Source organism: Eleginops maclovinus, chromosome 9, assembly GCF_036324505.1.
Source record: "Eleginops maclovinus isolate JMC-PN-2008 ecotype Puerto Natales chromosome 9, JC_Emac_rtc_rv5, whole genome shotgun sequence".
In the NCBI taxonomy this organism is placed as follows: domain Eukaryota; kingdom Metazoa; phylum Chordata; class Actinopteri; order Perciformes; family Eleginopidae; genus Eleginops; species Eleginops maclovinus.
The window spans coordinates 15145476-15161292 of record NC_086357.1 but is presented as its reverse complement, the minus strand read 5'-3'; the positions used below and the strand labels follow the sequence as shown (position 1 = coordinate 15161292).

Sequence of the window (15817 nt, the reverse complement as noted above, 5' to 3'; positions counted from 1 at the left end):
ATAAAACACTTTTTTTTTTGCTGCAATGCAAAGTGCTTCCGTCATTTGTTGTGTTTTATGAAATTAACCTATGTAAGTAGAAAATCATTTTTACCCTCTACCTTTTTAATGAGTTGTTTTATACTTTAGTTTATGTATGTCATCGAAGTGTGATTGACAATATTTATCTCAATTGTCTTACTTGTCTTACTTATCCATCCATATATCATTTTGTAATGTATACAAAGTGTATGGATGTAGTTGTCTGATGAAAGGACGAGAGAACAAGGGTTGTGAATGTGAATAGTTTAAGAGAGAAGGACCTAAGTACTCCACCTCTTTTTGTATGTGGGCTTTTGCATATGTGATTTGCTCCATATGATGATGTTTCCATGTTTTTCAAGCCTTATATTCAATGAGGCATACAACTTAATTGCGTTAAATTAAATTTTTTTAAATTAAAACTAACAAATGTCCCCTCACCTTGTTGGAGGCCATCTCCCCGACAGAGTGTCGTGTCTGCAGCGTCTCCAGCTGGTCCAGACACCAGTCCAGCTCCTCCATCGTCTCCACCGCCAGCTTATGGCAGGGCTCCTCTGAAAGGTCAGAGGTCACACACAGACACGTTACAGGTCGGCTGAGGGACTGATATTCAATACATTTAAAACAACAACTTAAACCCATTAAGTTCAAACTCTGCAGCATATCTCTCACATTTACAATGAAATAAAAACAGTATTTTCATGAAAGACAATAACGTGAAAGTATTTTGAGCATTTAAAATAATAATACTAATAATAATAATAATAATAATACAACTAATAACAATTACAAAAGTAGTATAATATATAATGTAATACAATGTAATATAAAATCATATATAAAATAGGAGTTGAGGGTAATACAGGAGAAACATAAAAACATGTTAATGAAAGTGTGTTTTTACAAGGGATGTCAAAGATGAAATTCATTACGCTAGCCTCATTATGTGATACATCTTAGTGTCCCAGGGATGATAACACTGACCTGGAAGACATGGCTTACACATGGACGGTTGGTTGCTGCTTGTCGAACGCCTGAAACAAAGGATAGGAGTAAGGGTTAGCAGAACAAGAACAATTAGAGAAGCTACTCCTTCAGTCAGTCCTTCCTGTTCTTACTTGTTTGTTACACGATCTTGCAGATGTGTCAGAACGGCAAAGTTACTTCTGACTGTTCGGAGACTGGCAAGAACCTAAAAAGAGTTTAAAAAAAGAGAGGAGTGAGTATTGGAGATGGATTAAGGTTCCTGAATGGAGATACCCTAGACAAGTGCCCCTTAAAATCAGGAGTACATACAGTAGTGTGTGATGGCCTTAAACGGACACGCAGTATCAAAAAGGCATATGTCACTGTTCCTGTACATGATCTATTTATCAACGTATATCGTATTGAATTGAGTTGAAAGTGTTAGAGACATCAGCCGTAGAAATGTCTGCCTTCTCTCAATTGTAATGGAAAGCAATGGCACAAGGCTTTTGCTACCAAGAACCCAAAAATACCATACCAATACCAATATCCACGTTCAGGTGGGCCAAAAGTATGATTTACATATTAGTCTGGAATCATAACATGTACACAGACTGTGTTAATGGGCCAACGCTGAAGAGTGTTCAGTACAAAGAGTGTATGTGGGTGCTTTCTGTGAAAAAATTAACCATCTAGTATTCTTTAAACCGATGAGTAAGAGCAATGTGGATTGTCTGGACAGAGCCACAAGACAATTACACAGTATTAGTTTGAATCAAAAGTCAGTACATTATAAATGTTATTATTTATTAGTGACATACACTAAAATGGAATAAATGTAAACCCACCACTACAGACCAAATACAGTAACACATGATATGAAACTGCCTCTACATTTCACTTCAACATTAAAACGAACTGTATTAATAAAAGTGGCCGGCGCATTTCGGATTTTCAGATTTTTATAAAAGCACTAATGTACAATGCTACTAACCTGTGCAAATGGAGTCACTATCATGTCTTCTCCGTGACTGCAAACACCACAGACAAACACAAACAGTGGTTCAGTGAAAACGCTTCGTGACATAAACTTAATGTGAGCACTGTGAAGAAGGAGTGAGGAGTACAGTTGGCTTTGGACCATGGTCGCTCTCTAATATCACACTGGACATAAGGAGGGGAGGGCAGAGTGTTTTAGTTATACAAATATATCTTTGAGGCAAAGCTGCAGAATATTATTCAACCCTCAAAAGCAAAGCACAGCTGCTTCAAGCAGTTTAGATAAGACAGAGGAAGTTAGAAAAGAGGAACACAATATAAGACATAGGCAATTAAGTTACTGGCAAGGAATTGCATTTACCCATTGAGATTCAACTAAATCAGATCACATTAAACCTGCATTAAGTTATATTTATATGACTCTTACGTTATATCAATGACAATTTGTAAATTAATGGTTTGATTCTCTGGCTTTGACCTCTGGAAGTTTGCTGTGTAGAACCATGGCTGCTGTTTCCAGCAAACCAGCTGAGAGTCTACCTGTTCAACATTAAGGAAAAAGAAACGTTTTTTCCATGTAATTGGTAAAATTGTACGGTAGAATTCAGCAAACACAGTTATTTTTGTTGAGAGATGGTGGAGCTAAAATAAAAAGCAAATTAGTATTGAAATGACTTTTGGGTGGATAGAAAACCTGCCTTCCAATGGGAGGCTATCTGACCTGTATGCCACTTATTGTGTAGTAGTCAAATACTTTGCAAAGGTTAGCCGTGACAACACAGGAACCCAATATCAGACCTGTGGTTCAATTAGGGTCAATCATCACTGAATGCAGGTTTAATTCTGCTCTCACAAATTTTGCCCCCAAGATACATATTTATAAAACTGCAAATATGTGCAGGTGAGGAGTGGTGCTCGTGCATTGTGTGCTGGGAGTTTGGGAGAGGTACAGTTTTCAGGAAGCTCAACATGCACCTCACCATTCAGACTTTAGGGTAAATCCATGCTGCCAGCGAAACGTACAGTGTCAAAGTCAGACTGAAGTCAGTCTGTCCAGCAAACATTTTGACTTTGGGTAAAAGACACGTAATATTTCTGCAAATTTAGCCTGGCCTGATTATAAAAAAGATTTTTTAAATGACAAATGTTTAGTCCACTTTAAATGTTTGTGACATCAGCCATCAAATGCTTGCTGGGGCTGTTTCATTTCTTTGCAGGGGTGATCAGTTTGGTGTTGATTGAACAATTTTGGATAGGGTGGGTATAGAAGGAAGAGGAATATGTTGTCATGAGTCAAATATGTTTGATTCATGACAACATTGCAAAGCCCAAAGAGAAAGGAATCACTGCAGTCTTCACACTTTGTCTCACCGAGGTAGCCAATTGACTTCCCAATGCTTCAATCCCTCCTCCCTTCAAAACAAAGGAGTGACAGCTATTGGTGGTAGAAGCCATATTTACACTCTGCATGGATACATCTAGCTGTATAAACAGGCAGGGGCTGGATAACAGTGTTTCTGAGCGAAGATTCGATTTTTGATTCAAGTTGTATGACCAGACTATCATAAACTCTGCTAGCGATAGCGTGTTTAAGGCCAGATGGCAGAGAAATGGAGCTTAATAGGACATGAATATTGAAAATACATTCAAGTGTTTCCCTTGTAAATACAACAATAGTGATACAAGCAATGTGATCTGATTCTTTACACAATATATTGTGAAACAAATCAAATGAAGGCATCAAATGCAGATTAAAGTGTCTGAAATTAGAGCTTCAGCTTCAGTTACAATTTCAAAATATATTCTGCATGTATCAACAATTGTCCATGTTTCTAATTTTGTCAAAAAAAGATGTGATGAATATATATTTTTTCATGTGGGGGGCATACTCATATAATGAATGACTTTGATAAGACAGAGATTAATGCAGCACCGAAATGGAAAATATATAAATAGCACACACATTTTTAAACATCCATATGCCATTGTCTAATTAACAGGCTCTTTCAACCCTTTCAACACCTGCTGTTATCTGCTGCACCATGAAGCAACTTAAAAATCAGCAATCCCAATCTGCAAAGTGCAACATGAGGGTAACATATTCAAAATACTCACAGGTCGCTGGCAGTGGACGAGTTGCGGGACATGTTTTTGGGCGAAAGGTCGAAGTCTGAGTCGGAGCGGTAGAGGAAGGACTCGCGGCGCTGACTGTGAGGGAAGTTGGCCTGAAGTACCAGACCAGAACTCGGGCTAGTCTGAGAGTCCAGTGGACTGCGACCCACCGACAGGCCATTGTCCACATCAAAACTACAGAAAGAGGGAGAAACGAAAATACATAAATATGACTGTTTCAGCCAGACTGCTTTTCTTTTTCACTTCATAACCACTGCTGCTAATGTTACTTGTAATAATATAATACATGTATTTATACAGCACTTTTTTCAAAACAACGTCACAAAGGGCTTTACATGGATTAAGAACAGGCCCTTCAGCCGGTATCAAAGCATGCAGTCAAAAATCCACGAAATCCACCCAATAAAATATAGAGCATTTCTACAATAGCAATGGTAATACAAAACAAGAAAGTAAAACAAATAACACATGGATTTTAGTAAAAACAGAGCGTTGTCATCATTAGTTAAAAGCTTTAATAAAAAGGTGAGTTTTAAGAAGTAGTACTACTACTATTACCTCTGTTGCTAATGAACCACATTTGCATACCTGAACATTATAAGAAAACCAGCCATCATGTTCATAAAGACATTTTAAAAAGATAATAACACAAGATAAGCAAATTAAAAGCAAACTGGGGTCACCGCTCATCATTCCCTTCAACCGCAGTGACTCCCAAATAACTGTATAGGCTATAAAATATATAATAAAGTCTAAAACCACCAAGCTATAAGAATAAAAATATGAATGCTGAACCTTTTTGCAATGTTGAAAGTGTTTGTGGGAAAAAAAGGATATTGTCAAGGTAAATACATTTATCATGTAAAACAGCTCCTGTACCCACTGACAACACATGGAGACAGGAACTAAAAAGCTAAAATAAGGATAAGGTACGCTACATATGATTAAGTGCAGCTTGCAGTAGTATCAAAATATCATTTTTACTCCAATAAAGTATCCCAACAAATCCTAAAGACACAAGACGGATACGTCTATATTGTCTCATAAGTATAAGGCTCCCTGAACACGAACATCATGTGACAAATATTAATGTGATCAAATGAAAATGCATTATCATAGTACATTGTAGACCCAAACTGTGAGACTTTTGTAAAACAGCCGACCTTGTGATTACTCGCTTTTTTGCAATCACACACACACTCACACACATCTTTCCCTCCGCTATCTCCGTATGACGTCAACACTGACTTCATGCGTGGTACGTCAGCAGAGCTACTTACCCATACAACCCCCCCGCAACTCCCGCTATCACCCCATCTCAGCCATCCCATTGAAAGGCACCCCTATTACTGAACAAATAACTTTATAAGCTTAGCGTTTACAAGCATTGTTTTTTAAAAAATTGGATTTCATTGGTATGATTAAAATAAACTTGTATTAAAAAAAAAAGAAGCCGGCTTCAGTCCAACTCCTGTTACCAAACAGTATCACAGCCCGACTGCCCTGAAATAATTCCTTTGAAATCCTTCCAATCTGCAGGGTCGAAATAAGGGTGGGTATAGCAAACACGCACAAAAAAACAAAAATGTATTTCAACCAAACGAGGGATATATAGTTCAAGCACAAAAGAGACAAGAGAAAAAATATAAAGAAGTATGAACAAAGAGGGACAGAGAATCTCTTGACGTTGAGTGAGACAGAAGTAAAAGCCTCCAACATACAATTCGTTTTTATAGCCTCACCATCATCTGTGGTTTGCTCGACTACTGCACTCTTTTTGAAGACAAAACAAACACTTTTGGGGTTAAAACTACTCACGTCTGCTCTGTATTCTACCAAAATTAACATCCCCTTTTGGTGCATGTCATTTTTATATTGTATGAAGAGATTGTTTTTTTAAAAGCATTATGCAGATACAGTGGTCCTTTTTAAGGTATATCTATCACAACAACAGATAACAACAGATTTACTGTTGCTATCCGTCATAACTCTCCCCCCCCCCCCATCTTGCTTGGTCATAACAATAGAAAGCAGAGCACTGGAAGGTTGCTTCTGTTTCTATTTTTAGCTCAGCCTGCCTCCAGCGCTCCAGCAATAGCAACCAGTGCCGGCTAAATGAGAGATGGCTATTATGCAATCGATGCCGAATAAAATACAGATTCACAGATACAAAGAGAGACAGACACCGGGCGGGGGGGGTATGTATCCAGCACAGTGATGGGGCTCGGCATCTCACACCTGATTGGTGTGACATGGCAGAGGACGGGGGGTGGTGGGGCTGCAGCAGGGCTTACCTCAATGATAACACTCAACTACATCTCACCTGTTTTACTCCCCCGCCCTCCCCCGGACTCAGTGTAGTCGGCCGTGACGAGGCTCCATCAGACGAGAGCGGTGGCGTCAGAAGCTATAAATAGATCTGCCTCCCAGGAAAGAGGGGAACTGGGAGACTTGTGACGGAGTTTACGTAGATAAGCCCTCCCATTCGAAAGCATGGCATGGGTGATTTCTCCCGTCCTCATGCATATATATGTGAAGGACATTTTTTCTTTTCGTTTCGATTGGTTGATTGCTTCTAGATGACCGCAAGTAGAACTTCTAGACTAGTATTTTCTCTGGACCCTCCAAATTGTATTTTTTGTCTTTTATTGAGTCGCAATTCTGAGTGAGCAGCCATGATGCTGAAGCATGATGCTTCAGGACAATAAAACAGTATTGTCCTTCAAGCACTAATTGTTGTCAGTTGTGAAATTAAAATGTCATATTTAAGGTCAGACTACAGTTTGTTGACCTTGTTTTTTTGGAAACAATTCTGGCTTTAGATGAAGAACTATCCTATAAAACATTTTCTCCAATAATGATATTCGTTTTTTAAAGGTGTAGCTTTATTCACTTCATTGTATCAGAGCTGGATTACACTGTGGGGGACACTCACAGAATAATACAGATGTATAGTCAAATATTGTTTTGAAATATTAAAGCACTACGAACTAAATAACACACAAACTATGATGAATGAATGCCAATAAGGGCAGTGAGAAAAATGTAATAAATAAATACTGTATGATAGTTTTTTATTTGATTTATAGTGATGTATTGATGTTTTTGGTGGCAGAATATTTTCACAGTGCTGCCTGCTGGTCATTCACTCAAAGAAGCAGGAGAAGTGTCTGATAGGGGACAGCTCCCTCTACTGAGAGATACATGGAACTGCATGTCCCATAAACAAGACTAATCAGATTATGTCTTTTATATTTTGGTCCATCCTAAGAAGCTTTTTGTTTTGTCATTCCTTATGACATCTTGTTTGTAATTTTAATTTCCACTGTAGTAGTACTGAAATCAGTGCAATACTAATTAAAATGAAACATACAATACATGTTTTTTTCTGTGAAGCAACCGCACTGTTCTACAACTTCAGCAACAATAACTACTACAAGTAATACAGGCAGGACAGACAGACAGACAGACAGACAGACAGACAGACAGACAGACAGACAGACAGACAGACAGACAGACAGACAGACAGACAGACAGACAGACAGACAGACAGACAGACAGACAGACAGACAGGCAGGCAGGCAGTAGGCTACAAAACAAGTTGACCTTGCTCCATCTGCTTCCAGCATTGTTCTCCGTTTCTCTGACGTAAATGACGCCTCCCTTTTCTCTCTTTATCTGTGTTTTAGTTAACTTTTCTCTCCCACACACACACACACACACACACGCGCACACACGCACGCCCCTCACCACCCACATCCGAACCTCTGCTTTTGTTCCCAGGATGTTTAGTTTGCGCTCCTAACATATTTAAGAAGACCATTTTTTTTCTTGAAACCAAATTGAAAAAGGCTGCAGTGGCAATCAATTCATTTAATCATCCCCAAAAAAATGGTGTTTTCTCATTTGACTTTGGACAAGCTGAGTGACTACACTGAGTCAGGATTACAGAGCTGGAAACATTAAGCCATATAATGTTTCGTCGATAACTCCAAAAGGGTTAGACAAAACAAGCTATTTAACTTCAGTAAAGGGACCTTTTTCTTTATTTTAATTGTTAAATAAATAGTTAGTTAGTTTCTTCTTTATAACTATAACTGCTGAGAGATATCCTTAACCAATGGTTGGGAATACAACTGTTATTTCTTCCCTTTAACTTAAAATGTATCTAATGGAGAGACTACAGTAAACTTTAACAGCTACATACATGAAGTTACAGTAATGTCAAAACTGCTCTTTAGCTGGTGAACTGCGTTGCTGTCACACAGGGTTAAGGGGTTAGGGTTGCAGTCTCCTTGATGTTAGGCCATGCTGAGAGGCCCAGTTTTTATCCCAGGCGGATTTTATCTTAAAAAAGCCTTTCCTTAGGGTTGGCCTTTGTAACTGTACAAAATGTTAAAACCTTAGGATGGGAAACGTATGTCCATTTCCAGTTATTATGATTGCACGCATGTTCGTGCTGTGCTCATGGGAACCAGGGCAGAGGGATTGAGGAACTTTCTGTTATGCATGTAATAGTGATACAGAAAATAAGCATCAAGGCCAGATGCTATCTGATTGTGGACAACACAGGACCAGTGTCAAAGGTCAACCCACACACACATATACACACACACGCTCCCTCCTGTTTTCTTTCCTTGCAGCGTGGGAATTGGCCGAGGGGCCTAAAGCATCACACCAGGAAAGAGGCAAGAGGTGACGAGGAGAGGAGGAAAACAGGGAACACTTTGTGAATTTGTATGTCTGTGTGTGTGTGTGTGTGTGTGTGTGTGTGTGTGTGTGTGTGTGTGTGTGTGTAGTAAGAGTAAAAGGCTCAAAATTAATGTACTAATGAAGTTAAATGATACAAATAAGAAAATCAGCATACTGTAAGAATGGAGCAATTACATAGAACCCTTTTTTGAGTTGCAATGGGTGTGTAAAAGTGTGTGTGTGTGTGTGTGTGTGTGTGTGTGTGTGTGTGTGTGTGTGTGTGTGTGTGTGTGTGTGTGTGTGCGTGTGTGTGTGTGTGTGTGTGCGTGTGCGTGTGGCAATGGGTGTGTAAAAGAGTGTGTGTGTGTGTGTTGTGTGTGTGTGTGTGTGTGTGTGTGTGTGTGTGTGTGTGTGTGTGTGTGTTTGGGTGTGAGAGACCTAAGGGAGTGAGGAGGGTTTGTTTGCTTTACACCTCAAACCCATTGTACATTTGATCTGAAAGCAGCAGAAAAACAACACGCTTCCCCCCCATGCACCCCCCTGCCAAACAGATCTTTCCTTCACATGTCACAGTGTGTGGTTTGTACACTATGTGTGGTGTGTGTGCATAGCACAAGGTCCAGAAGATCCTTGTTCTACGAAGTGATTTTTTTTCTTCTATAAATAAAGTCTGGGGGCTTTAAAAAGAGCACAGAAAATGGATTTGGAAAGGACTGTCTCACGGAAAGCTTACAGTACGTGTTGAAATAGGTTTTGCTGCTGCCCTGTCCAGTACATAGTTGTTTTGGTGTGCTAACTCCATACTGGGGGTGTGGCAATCGACACACTGACAATGACCAAGTAAACTACACAACACCCCCTTCAAATCATCTGGAATATCTCTAACAACAAAAAAATGTGCTCTGAAGTAAGACAATCATTGGCCTCACTATGTTTTCAGCTGATTGGCTTTACAAAAAGTGGCAACAAGTGGTGGAAATACAATGTATGAGTTAATCCCTGGATAAACAAAGACTAGGCAATCTGAGTACCCAAGCACTATACAAAAATGTAATGGGAAACACCATGAAACTATCATTATCATTTGATTTAACACCTAGCACTAATTGTATTGCTGCAGTTCTAGTGTAGAGAGAGGAAGATTGAACATTTAATGACATGCAAAGATCATGACATAATAAACTTCCCTTAAGAAAACTATTTCCAGTGTTGAGTTCAGTCACAGTGGCGTGAAACACACCTCCATGAAGAGCCAGTTGCTCTTTCCATCCACCTGACCGGCCTGTGGATCGCTGTCCAAACAGAGCATACACTCTGAGTCCAACATCAACATCTGATCTCAGAGTAGCTCATGTCCCTCTAAATATAGCCAAGGGGAGGATAAGGTTGCACCAAGTAAAGCCAGCTGCTGTGTTATTATTTTTCTGTGTGATCTTTGACCTAAAGGCAGAGGAAGGACTCCTACCATTGAAAACTACAGACATCTGTTTTGATTACTGCCACAACAGAGATAGAAGAAAGCAAAGTAGAAAGAGGAGGAGGAAGAACGTTGAAATCCTTGACCTATATCAGATAATATAGGCACATAATTATCTTCACATACTGACATTGTAGAAGTTGCCGCTTTGTGTGTCTGATACGGGTGACTTTATTATGCATGTAACCAGAGTAGCAACCACTTTTCTCCACTAGTTGTATCATTTTATCTTTATATGCTGTTGTAGTTTAGGGAATCTAAAAGACTAGACGTTTTTTTGTGAGTTCAAGTACCTTGTTAAACTCTACTTCTGTGGATGTGTACCTTCTGAAAACCCAGATCACAAGCATTAACTTTCTGACTTTTTGCAGCTACAACGTAGATAGATTAAAAGAAAATCTGATATTACTATATCTTTTTGAGTTAGATTGTTTTAACCATGGATGACTGCTGAAAAAGGATCTTTTCCCTCGTCTTTGGAGTTCAGAGTTTCTCCAGAAAGCTAGCTGTACCTTGTTTGACTTGTAGGGCGCCTCTGAAGCTGACCTTGTAGAGTGGTGGCCCCTGTATAAGGGTTTAGTCCTAACTGCAGTGGTCCCATTAAAATGTGGCTTTCTCACCTTTTGCTGCATGCCCCTCTGACTCACTTTCTATCTAAGGTTGTTCCATCAAATGAAAAGGGGAAAAGCCCTTAAAAAAAACAACCTTATCTTAACATCTTATAAACTGTTCAGCAACTGTTTGCTGTCTTTGGTTTCAACTGTGGTTCTGCGATAATGCTATGGTCTGCCTATGCATACAATAAAAGATACATTTTAACAGACTTACGAGTGTGTCTAAGCTGGTGCTCAAATGGTTACATTTTTGAGTTGCAGGGCGGCTCTAAGGCTAATTCACTCCTCCGAAGCGGAATTGATCGTGGAGTCCATGTCAGTGATTAGCTCGGCCCATCCAACCGGACAGAAATCCATACAGTGGTTGATGAGCATTAACATCATTAGAAAATGGTTAGGAGGGTAACACTCCGGGCTAGAATCACACAGAACCCTGCATACACACCTGCACAAACACACAGACACGCAAACACACACACAGGCAGTGTGCGATTATAGCCCCAGCAGTAGAGATCTAGATTTGGCTCCAGAATCGACCTGAAAATCGAACAACCTTACATCACACTGGTGCGCAACTGGAAAGGCAGGTTCAGGGCACGGACAAACGGACAAACACACAACCACACACACACCCACACACAGTCTGTCTTTGCCCAGCAACAGTCCATGCCGAGCGCTCCTCTAATCATGTTCAAACGGCACTAATTGGCGCCTTTCAGTTTACAGTGATTGAGTCCGGCATTAAGGCAGGAGTGTGCCACTTCCTCCGCTAATTAGCAGAGTGCAAACCAGAAGCAGCCAATCACATCGCTGATCAGCGGGACACAAGAAGATAAAGACAACGGTGACAGGGGAAAGTGGGAAAGGGGGGGTTTCTCCAAGTCTTTCTTTAACTTTTAGACTCAAATGTTTTAAGATGCTGACATCATGTGAAGGTTATTTATGATGTCCTTACATTACTGACCTTATTGATAAAGGGGATCAGGTATAGCACTTGGCATTACTGAGCCATATTAATATAGTTTCTCTCTGAATGTTAATAAAATATGCATTAAAATGTTGCTTTGCGTTGTTTTATATTTAAAAAATCCAAATGAATTCAAAGCAGTGAGGCATACAAATTAGAACTGATCCCATCAGTAAATGATATCAGTATAGTTCAATTAACAGAATTGGTAATGGAAAAGGAGAAGCTGAATGGATGCATTTAAATATTTGGGAAACAACACATTTTTTGAAGAATAAATAACCTGACAAAGGTTTGAAAAATAAAGCCCTTCCTGGTCATAGCAATAACACTTGCACATTTGTACGTAATTCATTATTAATAGCTATCTACTTAGTGCAGGAACCAGAGCTTCAACATGACTGAGTCAATGTTCATGTGTCATGTAACATAAAGTAATGACAGCATCTTTGACGCACTCACACCATAGACTGTATATATAAAGACTCATACACGTCTCACCATCTTATCAAATTACTGCACTCTTGTTATCTAACATTATGTAGTTGACCCTACCTGGCATCCTGCTGTGAAGGCAGAGCCCTGAACTGTATGTAGGTGATCAAGTTCACCTATACAAAACAGAACAGGAGCAGGCTGCATGTGGATGCCTTTTATCCTTATTCCTTTGAGTCACATAAAACTACTGCAACAAAATAATATAACAAGGCCTCTGTCTGTTCAGTTCATCTGTCCCCGGGTTGATCTTCATTCCTGGAGTCCCAGAGAAGTCAGAATAACACTCGGACCCCTGTTGTAGCTGTGCTATATTCTACAGAAGCACACACACAAAACTCAAACACAGTCACAGTTGTCTGCTGACGTCAGTTGTGGTTTCATGGCTGTCACTGCAGCGGCGATCGACCAGCTCTCAGGCCTGCAATTATTCCCGGCCCAATGCTCCCTCTGATTTTCCACCAAATAGAAGACTCCAACACAAAAGATGCTATGAAACACGCTCAAAAGATACAAGCTGGAAACCAGCGGTCTGAGTTTGTGGACGCAGAGGGATTTCTGTTTAGGCGTGTTTGTTGTAGAAACACAGAGGAATGACTCCAGATACTTGAAGCAGAGGCGTCCTGAGGTTCAGCGGGTCGAGGAGTCAGCTGTGAAATTGCGTGAATGATTTGGGCTCCAGTCCAATAAAGAGCCACCAGCCAATTTTTGCTGTAAGTCCTCATCAGGGGTCAAACATGATTTAACAAGGAAATGCGTGACTGTACAATCTGAACAAAAGAGTAATGTATCATCTTTTAAATGTTTTAAATGTGGGTTGATCCCTCCAGAAAGGTTTATGTTAAGACCTCTGCTGTTAAACCCTAAAGACAGATATCCCATTATGTATGACATCATTATGACGTCTGACAGCTGTGGGGAACACTTCAGCACATCTGTGAAATGGCGAGGATCCCAGACAAGAGAGTGAATGAACATAAACGGCCAACAACAGCTGTCTGTGAACATCAGACCAGAACCAGTTACAACATCGACTGGGAGGAGGTGAAATTCATCGACCCGGAGTTAGTGGAAGATCAAGAGCGGCCATTTACATCTGACGCCAGACACTACTAACAGAGACAGGTTACGGTCTCCCCTAGATATGTTAATGAAGTTTCCTAGTCTGCTTTTTATTTAGACGGAGCAAACAAAGACTTTTCCTAATATAAAAAGAAGTTGGTAGGGAGGCTTCTCTGGCAGGTGATCACCAACGTAAAATTCAGACACAAAAACAATAAATTATTGACTATAATCTACTCCAGAAAAACTTGACTACCCTATTCAACCAAAGAGAAAAAAAACTTGAGCAATACCAAATCAGTTTGGGTTGACGTGGGTCAAACACTGGATGTAAAAGGGAGAGATTAAACTGTTCACATCACTAATTTTTCATAATGTCTGATGTGATATGTTTGTATTAGGGTTTGATAGTTTGCTTAAATGCTGTGTTTTGTTTTTATGTGAAACAGTGTATCTCTTGGGACGAAGGCCACATTTTATATAGCCATAAATATTCCGATAATAAAGGGAAATCAGGGAGTAGCTCTTCAGGCTTTTCTATTCTACACTACTCTGTATGCTGGCGTTAAATGAAGAATATTCTGTGTGTCTACAGTATTGCATACTCTATTAGTCAGCTTCTTATTTACACGCCATCTCCAAGAGCCGTGGGGAAACACTTGAATCTGAGGATAAAGCCTAACATAATTTATTGCACAAACAATTATATGCAGAGAGATGGGTCACTCTACTGTATCAGTGAAGTTGTGCAGCGTCAGAGCGGTAATCAGATCCAGGTATGGGATACACAGGGCAATAGATTCCTGTGACAAGTACAGGAATAAACAGATGGTGTTTGTAGACGGGGAATCCATCAGCACCGTCAGTACAGGTGAGCCTGACCAGCTGCAGGCGCGTAATGAGGCCACTGATACTGTCAGCTGCTTCTCATACTGTACATGACTCGTACGCTCGATGAGCCAGAGGTAACGTGACTCTTCGTTTACATTATGTAGCATCATGCTGGCAGCTCGCGGTGACCTTTGACCTCCTGCAGAGTGAGCTGTGCGTCACGTCGCAGTGTGTTGACATGGGCTGAGGCCCGCAGGGCAGGACAACCTGCCGTGACACCACCAAAGGTCAGATGTCACTTCTGGAGGGACAGGCTGTATGCAGACAGCACGTAAAGTCTGATTATACCTGATTGGAGACTTCACGAGTTTAACTGAAATGTTGGCCTAATTTAAATATTCAGGCTTATGAATACTGATTAAAATAATGTCAATCACAGTTTTGCAAAATGATGTCTATTTTATCGGTTCAAAACCAAAAGAGATATTACGTTCAATATCTATGAAACAGAAAAAAACAATAAACCCACATTTTTGAGAGGGTAAAAAAATGCACTTAAAAAAAAGAGTTTTGCATAAAATATTGGATTTAATCATTTATATTTTAATATATTTAAATATTATTTTTCTGTTGAAAGATTTATCAACTGCTCGACTTATCAATATATAGCTAATTTAAATATTACATATCTTCCAGTCACTGGTATCCTGATCTAAAGGTAAACCTCTTTGTAATATTGGGTTAATTTCTCATATTATGGTAAATTAATTGTGCATTTAAAAATGTATCCCACAGTTTTAATTGATGTAAAGTTTTTTTTTAAAGAGTCTTTAGTTTTGGAGAGTTATTCTTGCTTAAAAATTATGTTCCCAAATAACTAATTTCATCAGCATGATTAAGATGTTGTGTGGTTTCAGGATGTGGGAATGTTATTTTGACAACAGATATAATATCAAATATAATTTGAATATAGTGCTTTTTCCTACTAAACTCTTCCTTGCTGCATATTTGTCAGTGGATCAGTTTTACACAAATAGACTAGATCAATAGCTGCAGGCACGCATTTCACAGCGGCCAAAACCCAGGCGTCCAACACACAATCAAAGCTGATCCCTGAGCCTTCCTTTAACTAAAGGAGTACATGTATTTGATGAAAATCCAGTGTATTCCATATTGTCTCAGATACCTTTTCATCCTGACAAAAAAAAAACGATAAGCCTCATTGGGAAAGAAAGAAATTAGCAGAATTTGCTGGAGTCCTCGATTTACAAAACAGAATAAATTGAAACAACTTGAGAATGTGACCAAAACAACTTTATATCACAATATTTAAAATGTAATATCAACCGAAAATATCTGCTATCGATAGTTTCAATAAAAGGAATTACATAAACTTGACTCCAAAAATACAAAAATGTATCAATGTCTTGCAACTACATGTCAAAACATTGCTGTCAACAAACAGCACCTGCTAGAAAATCAAAGTGTGGTTCAGTCCCTTAAATATTTGATCACAAGCTGGTAACACCCTGATTAACTGAAGTACTATAAACTGCGGTG

The 15817-nt window shown here is 39.4% G+C and overlaps 1 protein-coding gene across 8 annotated transcripts in view; it reads right to left on the bottom strand.

The window, feature by feature from the left end:
• LOC134869505 (3',5'-cyclic-AMP phosphodiesterase 4D-like) overlaps window positions 1–15817 on the bottom strand; it is a 100788-nt gene that overhangs the window by 14831 nt on the left and 70140 nt on the right. For 5 of the 8 annotated variants that reach the window (XM_063891176.1, XM_063891177.1, XM_063891173.1 and 2 more), the window contains 6 exons: window positions 4102–4293; window positions 3358–3399; window positions 1982–2018; window positions 1140–1213; window positions 1006–1055; window positions 463–575 (listed from right to left, as the gene is read on the bottom strand). In XM_063891176.1, the coding sequence (XP_063747246.1) occupies window positions 463–575; window positions 1006–1055; window positions 1140–1213; window positions 1982–2018; window positions 3358–3399; window positions 4102–4293 (508 nt within the window). The remainder of the gene's footprint in view (window positions 1–462; window positions 576–1005; window positions 1056–1139; window positions 1214–1981; window positions 2019–3357; window positions 3400–4101; window positions 4294–15817) is intronic. The other 3 variants (XM_063891178.1, XM_063891179.1, XM_063891174.1) reach the window with 1 other exon arrangement.